The 13,088-nt window shown below is 46.5% G+C and overlaps 1 protein-coding gene across 2 annotated transcripts in view; it reads left to right on the top strand.

The window, feature by feature from the left end:
* Positions 1 to 10,370, top strand: part of KDF1 (keratinocyte differentiation factor 1) — a 29,236-nt gene extending 18,866 nt beyond the window's left edge. For both annotated transcript variants that reach the window (XM_063140187.1, XM_063140188.1), the window contains exons 4-5: positions 893 to 973; positions 6,954 to 10,370. In XM_063140187.1, the coding sequence (XP_062996257.1) occupies positions 893 to 973; positions 6,954 to 7,036 (164 nt within the window). In that variant the 3' untranslated portion in view covers positions 7,037 to 10,370. The remainder of the gene's footprint in view (positions 1 to 892; positions 974 to 6,953) is intronic.
* Positions 10,371 to 13,088: the final 2,718 nt, after the last annotated feature.

The raw sequence follows: 13,088 nt of genomic DNA, 5'->3' as shown, positions 1-13,088 counted from the left end.
TCCAACAGGGCCCTTCTTATGTTCTTACCCACAGGGCAGACAGTGGGAGATCAGTTTGGGGGTCTGAGATTAGAAAGCGGCTCTCCCAAATGGAGCACATCTGAGAAGGACTTAAAGACAAGCGCTTTCACTGTTATTGAGACCTGGTCCCTCCGATTCTGCATAGAGCCACCATGAGATCCCTCCGGACAACCACTTGATTCCCTGGTCTCGGATCGCAAAGCACAAGCTTGGGGAAAGACAGCTGCCCCTGCTCTCTCTATATACTTTCCTTCCGTAGACCAAATAAGCATGGGAGGCTGCATGGCCATGTATGCCACAAGTAGCTTCTTACTTGGGATTGCTTGATAAATGAGACGTTCATGGTGCGCGTAGAGAGCATGGGGTGAGCTCTGTCTTAGCAAATAGGTCCAAGCATGAGGGAAATGGGCAGATGTGGGACCCTTGATCCAAAATCTCCGGTCGGGCTCCGGTTTTGCTGGCCATCATTCTGTCTCTTGGCCTCGGTCTTGTATCTGCAAAATGGGGATAATGGCAGTGTAAATTGCAGGGCGATTTTGAGAATGAATAGAAGGGCTATAAACTGAAATAAATACAAATGTTGCTTACACCAGGGTCTAAGCGAAAGAGCGGTAGCATTTTCATAACAGCGAGCAAACTGGCTCTTCAGCCATCTCAAACCGGGCTTTGCCACCCGTTGCAGCACGTCGGGAAGCAGTGTTGGGCTGCAACTCCCTGCCCCCGTGTTAAATGTGTGCCTGCATGAACTGTGTAGTGCTTTTGCCACCTTCACACCCTTGGGGATATGCCCAAGATACGTGTACAGGAAACAACTCTGTGGGTAGGGTTCGTGTCCCTTCCCTTTTCAACCTCTTTGTGATCTACCTTCCAGATTTGTCTGTCCAGATATCTGTAGAAACCACTGCAGATATGCAAGCCAGGCACATGCGGCAGGGACGGCACAGCGCTGCAGGTAAGGTTTCTTCACGGAATAAACGTTGTTGTTCCTGTCTCAATAGCTCAGCCTTTCCCAACCCGGTGCCTTCCGGTTGTGTCAGATTGCAACTCACATCACCAGCATGGCCAGTGCCAGTTGCTGATGTAGGGGGAAAAACCGCACCAATAAGCGTGGATGCTAAAAAGAGAAATCAACTCTGGTGCTTGATAAACGTGTTAAAAACTATTTTATTCTTTAAATCCAAAAATGCTCTGCTCAACGTTTCGGACGTCTCGTCCTTCGTCAGGAGCTGGAAACAGCGGGTGAGAAAACCAGTGAGACACAGGAGCTCCTGCTAGCACAGCAACTGTTTCCAGCTCCTGAGGAAGGACAATACGTCCGAAACGTTGAGTAGAGTATTTTTTGGATTTAAAGAATAAAATAGTTTTTAACACGTTTATCAAACACCAGAGTTGATTTCTCTTTTTAGCATCCACAGTGCCAGTTGTACATATCTTGGACTGGAACGCCCGTCCTTCCCAGCCAGTGTGGCCAACGGGGTCAGAAGTGCAACTTGCTCCATGTTGTGGAATTCTGTCCAAAGAATGATTGACAACATCGTTTTTCCAATGTATTTATGAGCCCTTTTCAGAGAGATGCTGCGACGCCCCCCCCCCCCCCACACACACACAAGGCTTTGTCACGCACACCTCCCTCGGGCTAAGCACCACCACTTAAATACCTGAGGAAGGGGTAAAAAGAAAAGTATAACCTTTCCCTTATAGCAGAGGGAAAAGCTAAGGGGATTTGGAAAAGGCTTTTCTATGAATATAGCAGGCTGAAGGTTTAATGTAATGTGTTTATTTATGAACTAATAGAGCAGGAGACACAGCCAAACTGACATGTGGTTTTATGGTAGCAAAATAAAGAAATTTTTATTGTAGTTTACAGTTCTTAGTTCCTTTGAATTATATTCCAATCCTGCCTATTCTTAAGAATACTGGTAGTAACCAACCTTAGACCCTATGATCTTATTTTCACTCGCTCCTCACACAACTCTTGACAAGAAATCACTCAGCTAAACACATCTACCCTCCAAAACCCAACCACCAACTGAACACCTCGGACCACTCAGCTCCCCAATATATAGACTCCTCCCACTTTCCACAGCATCACCAACCACACCCACTCAGTCCAGCATTCCGCACTCTCTAGACATACTCAACTCAGACATACCTAAGAGAATAGAAATGTGGGTAATGCCACAGATGCCCTCACAAAGCAGCACACATTGTAAGGAATGATGCAAATATAGTTGTTGGAAGGCGCATCAGAAAACTCGCTAAAGTTTATAGTGACCCTGTTCAGATAATACGCTAAGCAATTGTGGTTCAGCATTTTGAGCTAAACATTATGGCTTAGCGCATTGTGTGAACCATTCCTAACCGTGGTGGCTACATAACCATGGTTTAAACATGTTTACTAACCATTTGCTGCAAAAGTGTGAGTGGCCAAAGCATGGCTTAGTGTGTGGTCTGGACAGGCCCAGTATAAAAAGAAAGCTGTTATAGTTAAGCTGTTTACAGCATTAGTTAAAAAGCAATGGAGTGGTCTTCAAGGCTCAAATAAATGCCTGTACTGAATGAGCAAGGTGTAAGTTGATTAAAAGAGATTTCTGGGTTTGCAGGGGCCACCACCGCAAAGGCCCTGCCCCTTGTGCTTGTCAGCACAACTGATCTTACCAGCAGGCGCACAAGCAGGACTTCTGAAGCAGACCTTTAGCGTAGGGGCAGGATTGTACCTCTAGACCTTTAGCTAACCTGTTCCCAAACCATTTAGGGCTTCAAGGTGAACACCAGCATTTTTAATTGAGGCTGGAAATGTACTGGGAACTTTGTTTTCCTCTCTCCACGGGCCACTTTGCAGCTGGATTTTCTTATTGACATTCTTTCTGTGCTATTTATGATGAAGGAAAAGAGAAGGCGTGAGCTGGAAGGGGACTGTAGCAATTGGTTTTACACAAGTGCTTGTTTTTTGTGTGTTTGACTTGTTTTCAGTGCTTGCATGATCTGATCCTTTCTTCTTCTTTTTACATTAAAGCGAAGTAAAACGCCTAATGAATGAATGAAACACATTTGGACTGTTCTTCCATTTAGACTCACTTCACCCTGCCTTAGCGCTCCTCCCCATCACAAGCCCATTACACATTTCTTCCTCTGGGCCTACTGACCTGTATAATGTATGCAAAAGCTCTTTTGTAACGTTATTCTCTTTCTGCTAGCCACGGAGAGAGGCAAAGTACTGTACAAGGTATGGAAGCTCTGCTCTCGGACTCCTGGAAGTGGTGCTCCATGCTCTGTTGGCTTCTGAGGTTTCTCAAGGCGGTGCCTGTGCGTTTTCAAGCCGGTTTGCACAGCCCTAAGGGCTAGGAACTTGCTCTTGGTTTTTTAAATGCCAGCTGAGACTCAACAGATTCTGAATTCTCTCCTCCAATAACAGTTTCCACCCAAGCCAAAGGCTTGGAGGATGGAGAGCGAGTGTGCATGTGCAGAGGGTCAGGGGAGGTCTCTAGAAATTAATATTGTTATTTTACATTTCTATACCGTCCCATCGCGGAAGCTCTCTGGGCGGTTTACAAAAATTTAAAACTATTAAAGATACAGTATACAAAGTTTTTAAAAAACAATTCACTTAAAACTCAACAAATGGACCGCACACACACAGACAACAAATATCTAAAAACAACTTTAAGCAATCAACCATAAAACAAATCCAGGACCTAATTAAAATTCATCGTACGTTGCCAGATGCCTGAGAAAAATGAAAGGTCTTAACCTGGCGCCGAAAAGATGTTGGTCCCAGGTGGGCTTCATCAGGGAGACCATTCCATAGTTGAACCCATAGTTGGAATTGGGGTGGCTGTTGTTGTTTAATGGACGGCAGGCTGCGATCTTGAAAAGGGAATCCACCAGATGAAGTGGATTGCAAAGAATCTCAGGTTTCAGTCTTTACTCAAAGGCAGGTTCTAGCGCTCACGGCTGCAGACATTTCAGAGGGCTCCCCTGCTTGTGTTGGATTCTAGCGGCTGGCTGTATACCTGTTACCCTTTCCATAGGTGCACATTTTTCCTTTCTTCCCCTTTCCCAGGTACTTTCAAACAGGGCTGTGCAAACTTGGAGACTGCAGGATCTACTTTGGGGTTTTTTTTTGCTAGAATCATGAGGTCCACCAACCTGCCATACATTTAGAATAAAGGGCTGGGATGCCTCTAAGTCAGGGGTGGGCAGACGTCCGCCTTGTTTGGATCTACTTTGTTTAATTATTAAAATCCCAAGATCCTTCAACTGGAGCAAGGCGTTAAAAAAACCCACACATGCAGAATTAAAGAACAGCCCAGGAATTTGCTTTCATTACCAGAACTGAATTCAGATCTTCATCCTTTCGCACAAAAGTCCACTCCTAGCTGCACCATGCTTCCTTCAATTCAGTCTAATTTAAATTGTAACAGTGATATTGTTGCTACTCTCAAACAACTGGGAGCTCTTGCCAATCATAGAATCATAGAATAGTAGAGTTGGAAGGGGCCTATGAGGCCATTGAGTCCAACCCCCTCCTCAATGCAGGAATCCACCCTAAAGCATCCCTGACAGGTGGCTGTCCAGCTGCCTGTTGAAGGCCTCTAGCGTGGGAGAGTCCACGGCCTCCTTAGGTCATTGGTTCCATTATCATGCTGCTCTAACAGTCAGGAGCTTTATGGCAAGCTGCCCAGTGATCTGCCCACCTCTGCTTTAAAAGGATGCTACAGACCTGTGTGGCTCTCCTCTTTCTCTCCCTCCCTCCCTCCCCCTCCTTTTTCCATCTGCCTCTTGTTCTTAAAGATGAAGTGACTGTCACATGTGACCTCACTGGTGTGCCTTAGCTATGCTTTAGCGCAGGGGGTGGGCAACTCGTGGCCCTCGAGTTGCTTTTGGCTTACCACGTCTCATCAGCCAGGAGTACTGACCCTCCAGGCTGCGGACCTCATTCAGCCCACAGCCCCCCCCCCCAATGCAGCCCATACAGCCTCTTGGAGTTCCTCCAAGGGGCAGGACTTAGGCTACAAGCCCTGCCCCTGGAGGAATCCCCTCGGAGGACATTCTTTTCTGCTGTCCCTGATCGAAGACAGCCATACAGCTGTCAGGGTCTCTTTCTCCATGCTGGGAACATGCCTCCTTCCAGCGTGAAAAGAAAAAAGGGGTTGGCATCATTGGGTGGGGCCTCGGCCACTGCCATCATCCAGCCCCGCCACCAAAAACAGTTCTGCACCCCTGACATAGCTCATGCTGAGAGCTGATGGCAGTTGTAGGCCTAAAAGGCCTGGAGGGCCTGCGCCTGCTTTAGGGTCACTTGACTTTGACAAAGGTTGAGAGCAACAAGAATAGCTTGCAGTCGAGCCGCGTTCTCTAGGCTCGATGCAAGACTGGCTGGGTGCAGTTCGTGGGTTTTATGTGGGGTCTCGGGTTAGTTATAAACAGGGATGTGATTTCTTGTACAATTACCATGTATGAGCATTGGGCTTGGGTTGTGAATGGCTCAGTTCAGACAACACGTTTCTCTACGCAGTGGGAAAACCCCACTCAACGGTTGAGTTTGTAGGGGGTACTCCCCACACAACATGTTGTAACTCCACCGTTGTGTGACTGTGGGTTCCTGTGGAGTTGAGTAAAATCCACTGTGACATTTGATTGACAGGTCCTCTGCCCTCTCTCCTCTCCCAGTCCTCCCGATGGTATCCCATCAGCCATTGCTGCAAAAAACCCAGCGGCTCTCCTAGAGCGGCACTCACTCTTTTCGCCACTCTTGCCAGGGAACTCTGTAGCCAGCGGGAAAAGTCAACGCAATAGGAAACTCCATGGAACCCACCTCACAACACACAGTGGTTGTGCAGGAACTCTCCTCTGCACTGTGTGGATATTCAGCGTGGAATGTTTTCTTTAAAAAAAAAAACCCACCATTGCATGGAGCTTTCCCTCCAGCCATCATATTTCTCAACGGTGGTGTAAAAACCATTGAGAAACGTGTTGTCTGAACTGGGCCAATGTCTTAGCCTCCGTTTCTTTATTTTTAAAGCGAGCCTTGAGCTGTTGTGGTTACAAAGGGACACTTAAAAACACACGCTGTGAGATCTTGGCCAGCAGTGAATGTTGACCAAGACTTCGGTAGTCTGTTGGGCTTTAGTGCTCTTTCTCTATGGCAAGCAGAAACAGGATTTTAAAAAATAAATAAAAGCCCATTAAAGTTTACATAAATACAAACAGATCCAGTTTTTTACATCATGATTTTTTTATTTTTAAGTCCGATGAATTATGAATGGATGCCATTTTCCCGGAGCGGGAGTGCATTTATGCTGTTTGCCCATTATTTTGGTGGCTGAGGTCTGTTGATTTTGTGCCGTTTCAAATGCCTTTTCATCCTTTTGGGTGGAGAAGGGGATTTCCAGCATCTGGCTCATGTCGTTTTTGCTTCAGCCAGACGCTTTAACAAACCCAGTGATATTTGTGCCCTGCTGTGGCCTTTCCTGAGCAGGCACCTTCCAAATAACGTTGGACTGCAGCTCCTATCATTGCCAGCCAGCATGGCCAATGTGAGTTGTATTCCAGCACATCTGGAAGGTGCCCGGTTGGGGAAGCCTGCCTATTACAATAGTCTTCAAAACATCCGCCTTTCATAGAATTATAAAACAGTAGAGTTGGAAGGGGCCTATAAGGCCATCAAGTCCAACCCCCTGCTCAGTGCAGGAATTCACTAAGGATCTTAAAACAAAGCCAATCTACAAACCTCCATTCCTAGTCATTTATTTGGGTTTTTTTGTTTGTTTGCACAGAACCTCAGAGTTCTTTTGGTGCAGATTGTAATACAGCCCTGGTTATAGTTATACCCTTTGAGCGTGCATTTGCCAGGCTTTGTATCCAATATGAACTTTTTTACCAAAAAAAATTCTTCTTTTTCTTCCCACCCCCTACCCACCCACCCCAAGGATCTCCACTGAGCACAGGCTCTTCTTTCCAGGACACAGAGACGGATTCCTCTGGGGCGCCTCTACTCTCGGTATATTGCTGAGAAAACGGACATACGGTAGACAACAAGGCTGCCACAGAATCCCCCTTTTGTAACTGACGAGTGCGATGCCAGTTTCCTTTGTTCGATGTTAAAAATTCAACTTGCCTCGTTTTCACTTGCGTTTTAAGCGAGCCTCACAAACGGGTGATGGAGATGTAGTCTCAAGTAGCAAAACGACGGGCAAAGGATGCCAGCATGCCCAATAGGCTGTGCCTTCCTGCAAATGCTCAATTTGCCGTTTTCCAAGTTTGATTCTGCTGTAAACCTGCCTTCAGATGACTAGCTGGTGCATTTTTATTTTTACTCTTTCCTGAGTGACTGTCATCTCTTCCAGCGCGAGAGATGTTAACTGAGATTATGTAGCAACGATGACCGCGTTTTGCACGTGTCTTTCTGTGTGATCGTTCCAAAGGATTTTGCAACTCCTGCAAAGCAATATCCCGCATGTTGACCTTAAATGTGTCCGTTTAAGCGCTTGAAGATTGCGACGGCGTGTTTCTGAAGCTTCAACACCTGTGGAGTCGTGCTTGGCCCAAGAGTCCCTCACCTGTGTTTTAGATGGACTGCACTGAGAGAGGAACCCAGTGGTGGCACGTCAATCTCCAAGCAACATGAGGCCATTTCCCAATGGTTTCTAACTAAGTTGATCCAAGACACTTGACCTCAGCTAAAAAAAAACTGGCCTGAACATGGCTTTGGGTGGATTGCTGGTCAATTGTTGAACATTGTTTCACCCTGAGTCAGAAATCAAGGTTGCAGTCCACAAGCAACTAAAATGAGTACGTTGTGGATTGCAACTGTAAAACTACAGGACTTGGCTTCAAGTGTAATTGTTGGTTCTTTATTTTTCTAACCTTATCCCTCACTACACCGCCAAGTGTTTTAAGTCTTGCAGGTAAGAGAAGGAGCAGGTGTATAACAAAGCAGATTATAGCTTTCATTGTAATTTCTACGCCCTACAATGCTATTAGGAAATGTCCCTTGATACGTTTTGTCTATTATGGGGAGAAACAGGGACTTTATGACAGGTGGGAAGGAATTCACAATATTTTTAGATGGGTGCATCTAACTTCAAATTCAAACTGGCTTGAAACCTGTTTTTTAGTGTCTTATCTCCTCTTGAAGTTGGGGCAATTCTTTTAGTAATTCGCATCTGCCCACAGAAATAATTATACCTGGGGTTCCTTGGTTGGGACCCAGGTACAGTTAAAAACGGTTTGAAACTGGTTTTAGATTTGTCGTGCAAATGTGCCAGAGAGCTCCTGACGAAATACACCCCTCTTGGAGCTGGGCTTTCCGCTTTGTGCCTGAAATCATGTCGCTTCTGCTTAAGCGGCAGAAGAGTTTTGAGTTGTAAATGGAAGTGTAGCTGCTGTGGGTAATTTCACCAACATCTAGGCTTCACTTCCACTGTTGTACAGCAGATTGATCCCTGGAGTTGGTTCTGCCCATCATTCCATCTTTCTCAGCATTACTTGATCAGTAGAATTACTTCAGCCTACGAACTAAGCTGCCATTACTACAAAGAATCCTAAAAGACCAAATGACATATTGCTGATGGAACAATGCAGCGCTAAGGTTGAAATGGGGTTCTTGTCTCCTGGACAACCAGCTGTCCCCTCCTACAACCCCGCCCCCAAGAGTGGCTCTCTGCATGCCTTCAAAGGGGAGGTGTTTCTTACGATGGCAGTGCAATAGGATTGTTGCTGGAGCTGCAGCCCCAGAGCTGGGATGTTGCACCTCAGGCTCACGGACCAAGTCCAGCCCACTGGGGTTCCCCATATGGCCACACCTCCTTCCCACGACCCCGCTCCTTTCCCACAGCTGCCAATCTGCCAATCGTTGGGTGGTTTTCCCGGCCACAGGGCTTGAGCCTAACTGGGATGAATGAGGATCACAGGGTGATGTTAAGAACGGAAACCGTGACCCAAAGCTCTGTAACTCTGCATACTGGTTTGGGAGCTCTTGCAAGCGTGTCTGTGTTGCAGTGCAGGGAGCAGAGGCAAACATGTCGCCCTCCTTCTCTTTTTCTCCCATCCCCCAGTTGCATCTCAGGCCAAAAGATCAGCACCGTGGAATCCCCTTTCCCTTCTCTTGCCTTCTACCACTGAAGCCTTGCTGGATGGGAGCCCCTGTCCGTATTTCTTCCCCTGCATCAGTCCATGGGGAAACCTTCCCACTCGCCAAGTTCATTCCTATGACCTTTTGGTGATTTTTCCAGTTGCTTATCTTCATTTTAAGCTCAGACCTGATCACTGCTGGTGTATAATTCCTCCCCCCCATCCCACCCTTTGAATGTGCACTCTTCATTGTAAATAACACACTGGGATGCATGAAGATGGTACGGTGCTGATTTCTGGAGTGTGCCAGTCTCTAAAGAATTCTTCAACGGCTCTTGTGGCTTTTCTATTCTTTTGCATTTTTCTCTCTGGTATGAACCTTGGCCTGCCTGGAGGGAAGGTTTGGAAATGCCAGGTGAGTTTGGGAGGGGAGCTGTTACTGAAATGTACATGCCTTTGATTCCTGTCGTGCCTTGGCTTTTTTTTTTAAAGAGAGCAAATGGACCCTTTTTTGTTTAAAAAAATGCAGAGGGGGTTCTTTTCTTTTCTTTTTTAAAGCTTCCCCTCTTCCACACATAGAAAGGGAGTAATTAGGGTGACCATATGAGAAGGAAGACCGGGCTCCTGTATCTTTTATTGAAAAAGGAATTTCAGCAGGTGTCATTTATATGCATGCAGCGCCTGGTGAAATTCCCTCTTCATCACAACAGTTAAAGCTTCATCGAAACAGTCACAGTGACCAGATGCAAAAGAGGGCAGGGCTCCTGCAGTTTTAACTCTTGTGATGAAGAGGGAACTTCACCAAGTGCTGCATGCATACAAATGACACCTGAAATTCTCTTTTCTATACAACTATTAAAGATACAGGAGCCCTGTCCTCCTTTTCATATGGTCACCATAGATTAATTTAATCTCAAGGAGCTTTCCTCTGGCTGGGGATGATGAAAGGCCTTTAGTTTGGGGAAAAGCCACAGGACAAACTAAAGGATGGCAACCGGATCTAGGAAAGGGTTAAGATTCTGCCTTTTGTAAATAAGGACATTACCTTTGCAGAGTGTTCTAATAGTTGCTTCTGGCTCTACTTGAAAATAAAATTTGGAACATGGGCTTGAGCATGTGTGTTTCCTAAAACGCAAGAGAAGCATCATTTCGCATGAAGAGGCTTGGGCCATCCAGCCATAGGCGTGCGCAAGGGATGTGCCGGGTGTGTCCAAGCACACCCTAACGTTTCAAGCAATAAATGCTGAACTGAGGGGGCCCTTGCGTAGGAATCCAGAGGGGGATCCAGATGCAGCGGGAACAGTTCTCCAGCTGCTGTCTGACTATTCCACCACACCAAATAACTACTGCATCTGAGAGAGCGCTGTTTCTCCTGGCAGCAGGAGCAAAAAGGGATCGCTCTGTTGGTAGCCGTCCTGCCACGAGCCACACTTGAAAGAGGCAAGGAGGAAGGCCCCCAAAGGCTAATAACACCTCCTAAACCTTTTCTCTGGCCAGTATTACCACAACTCCCCACCAATGTTGGGACTTCAGGAACATCTCCTTATCACACACACGCACGCAACTGCAATGGCCCTCTCGCAGTCATGCAAGCCAAACACGGAGTAGGACATCAGTGTCTAATAAATACTAAATGAATACAAATAATGTCCTTTATGACTGAGTGTTCAATAAATGTTCACCTTTAAAAAAAATCCCCTGGGTGCACATCCTAATGAAAAGTGCTGCGCACGCCTATGCATCCAGACCGTGGTCGTCTTCTCCACGGACGTTGAACCTATTTCAGCCCGAGGACGGGATTCAGTTTTGAAGTGCTTGGAGGCCTCATTGCAGTGGTGGGCGGGGGCCAAAAATACCAGCATACTTTGCCATAAAGCTCTTTCTGCTAGTAACTACACCGTAGGAGAGGCATTTCGGCCATTTGGAAGGGGGTGGGAAAAGATGCAAAAGCTGGAAAAACCACCCAATGATTGGAAGCCAGAGAAAAGAAGTGAGACCAGAGGAAGGGAGCCTGGGCAGGCCCATTTTTTCACTAGGAAAAATCCTCCTCTGCATCTCTGACCTTGGGAAGAACTCGGGGGCTCAGCACATGTACCAAATCAAGGGCTGCATGAATTGGTGGGTAGCCCTGTTTATGCGCCATTCAGTTTCTCTGGATCCCTAATTTTTAACTTTTTAAAGTAGCATGTTCACAACCCTGGTTGTTGTAAATTTCTTGTACAGCTGCTGCTTAAAAATTTCCTTTAGCTTTTATGGTTTGCGTGTTTTAATTATCGGCAAGGGGGAAAGTAAAAGAGCAGCCTCTTTGGGGATAAATGGTGGTTGCGGGGAAATTGTCTTATTACCCTGAAATGGTGACCAGCAAAACTTTGACAGGAGCTGCCACTACTTCCTTTAGCCAGCCAGCCTTCTCTACAAAATAGCATCCATTTGCGCCCCAAAACGGAATTTGTGAGTTTGCGTAAATAAACAGACTGGAAATGGTGTTCTTTGGACTAGCTTTCCCTAACCTGGTGCTCTCTAGATGTGTTGGACTTCAATGTCCAGCCTGGCTGAGGATGGTGGGAGTTGTAGTCCAACACATCTGGAGGGCACCAGGTTGGAAAAGGCTTGTGTCGAGGGGGGAAATGCTGTGGCTGGGTCTGAATGTGTCCAAGATGGGTTAAAAGTCTTTGACTCTCTGTCACAGGCCTGATATCTTCAGAGGAATGCAAAGGTTACAATGCACTCAACTTGAAGGACCAGTTTTCCTCCTTCTGTATTGCTAGAAGGAAAATCTACTGGCTGTGTCACCAAACGTGCACTCCACAGAAAAGTAATTTCAAGAGTCTTGCAGCGGCTCTCTCCCACCCCTGTTCTTTGTAATTAATTGTAGGCTAGATTTCCACATCCAGGAGAATGTGGTGGTAAAATAGACCGGGGTCCCCAACTTTTGGGGTTCGTAGGCACATTTTCAGAGACTTGTGGGTGCTCTCACAAAATGGCTGCCATAGGTGGCGTTTGCCCATCCATAAAATGGCTGCCGGGGGTGGGGGCAACATCCGGTCAAAAATTTCCCATTTCTCAGAAGGCAAATTGTTGGGGCTAAAAAGCAAACTAATGTGCCCAAGAACCTACGTACAAGGCAGAGATGCGGGGTAGGGTGGGTCTGAGCTTCAAAAACACAAATCTTTCCTTTGAATCCAAATAAAGATGGTCCAGGAGGGCAACCTTTGCTTTGCAGCATGCCACCCTCCCAGTTAAAAACATATATTTTTAAATACCTCAAACAAAATCAAACTTGGGGTGGTAGGGAGCCTGGCAGGTGCCAAGGGAAGTATCCATGGGCACCACATTGGAGACCCCAGAAACTGACTCTGTTTTTGAATGCTTCCTGATGTATAAAAATACCTTGCCAATAGAAATCTAGCACCACAAGAAAACGTCTGGGTCAGAACCTCTCTCCCTGATGGGCTAGCTTTCTTCGAGCAGGGAGGAACATAGGCGCTGCCTTATACTAAGTCAGACCACGGTGCCATCTAGATCAGTGTTGCTGCTGTACGCTGATTGGCAGTGCCTTCAGGATTTCAGGCAGGAGTTGCTTTGCTCAGCCATTTTTGCAGATGCCACAGAATAAACAGGGGTGGGTGGGTGTGTTTTCTGTATGCAAAGCAGCGGAGACCATTGGCAACCCTGCCATTGCATTCTACTGTGTATGTAAACTAAGTGCTATGCCTCCCACTGCAGTTACTGCTTCAGGCAGCTGATAAAGTCTGGCTTATGAAAGCTTCCTTTAGACTTTATGGTGCCACAAGCTTGTGTGTATGTGTGTTTGCTACAATAGACTAGCATTGGGTTTTGTCACCATAGTTGATGTCCAAGTTGCCCATTTGTTTGTTTTGTGTTGAGGGAGTCCAGCCTGGGCTGTAGAAATGGCAGAAGTGCGTTTGTCAGGACTCCTCACCTTTGAAGAGTTGCATTGATGATGGATTGGATAGATGAACAACAACAGC

The sequence above is a fragment of the Elgaria multicarinata genome, chromosome 13, assembly GCF_023053635.1.
Source record: "Elgaria multicarinata webbii isolate HBS135686 ecotype San Diego chromosome 13, rElgMul1.1.pri, whole genome shotgun sequence".
Classification (NCBI taxonomy): Eukaryota; Metazoa; Chordata; class Lepidosauria; order Squamata; family Anguidae; genus Elgaria; species Elgaria multicarinata.
This window is presented reverse-complemented; position numbering and strand designations above follow the sequence as displayed.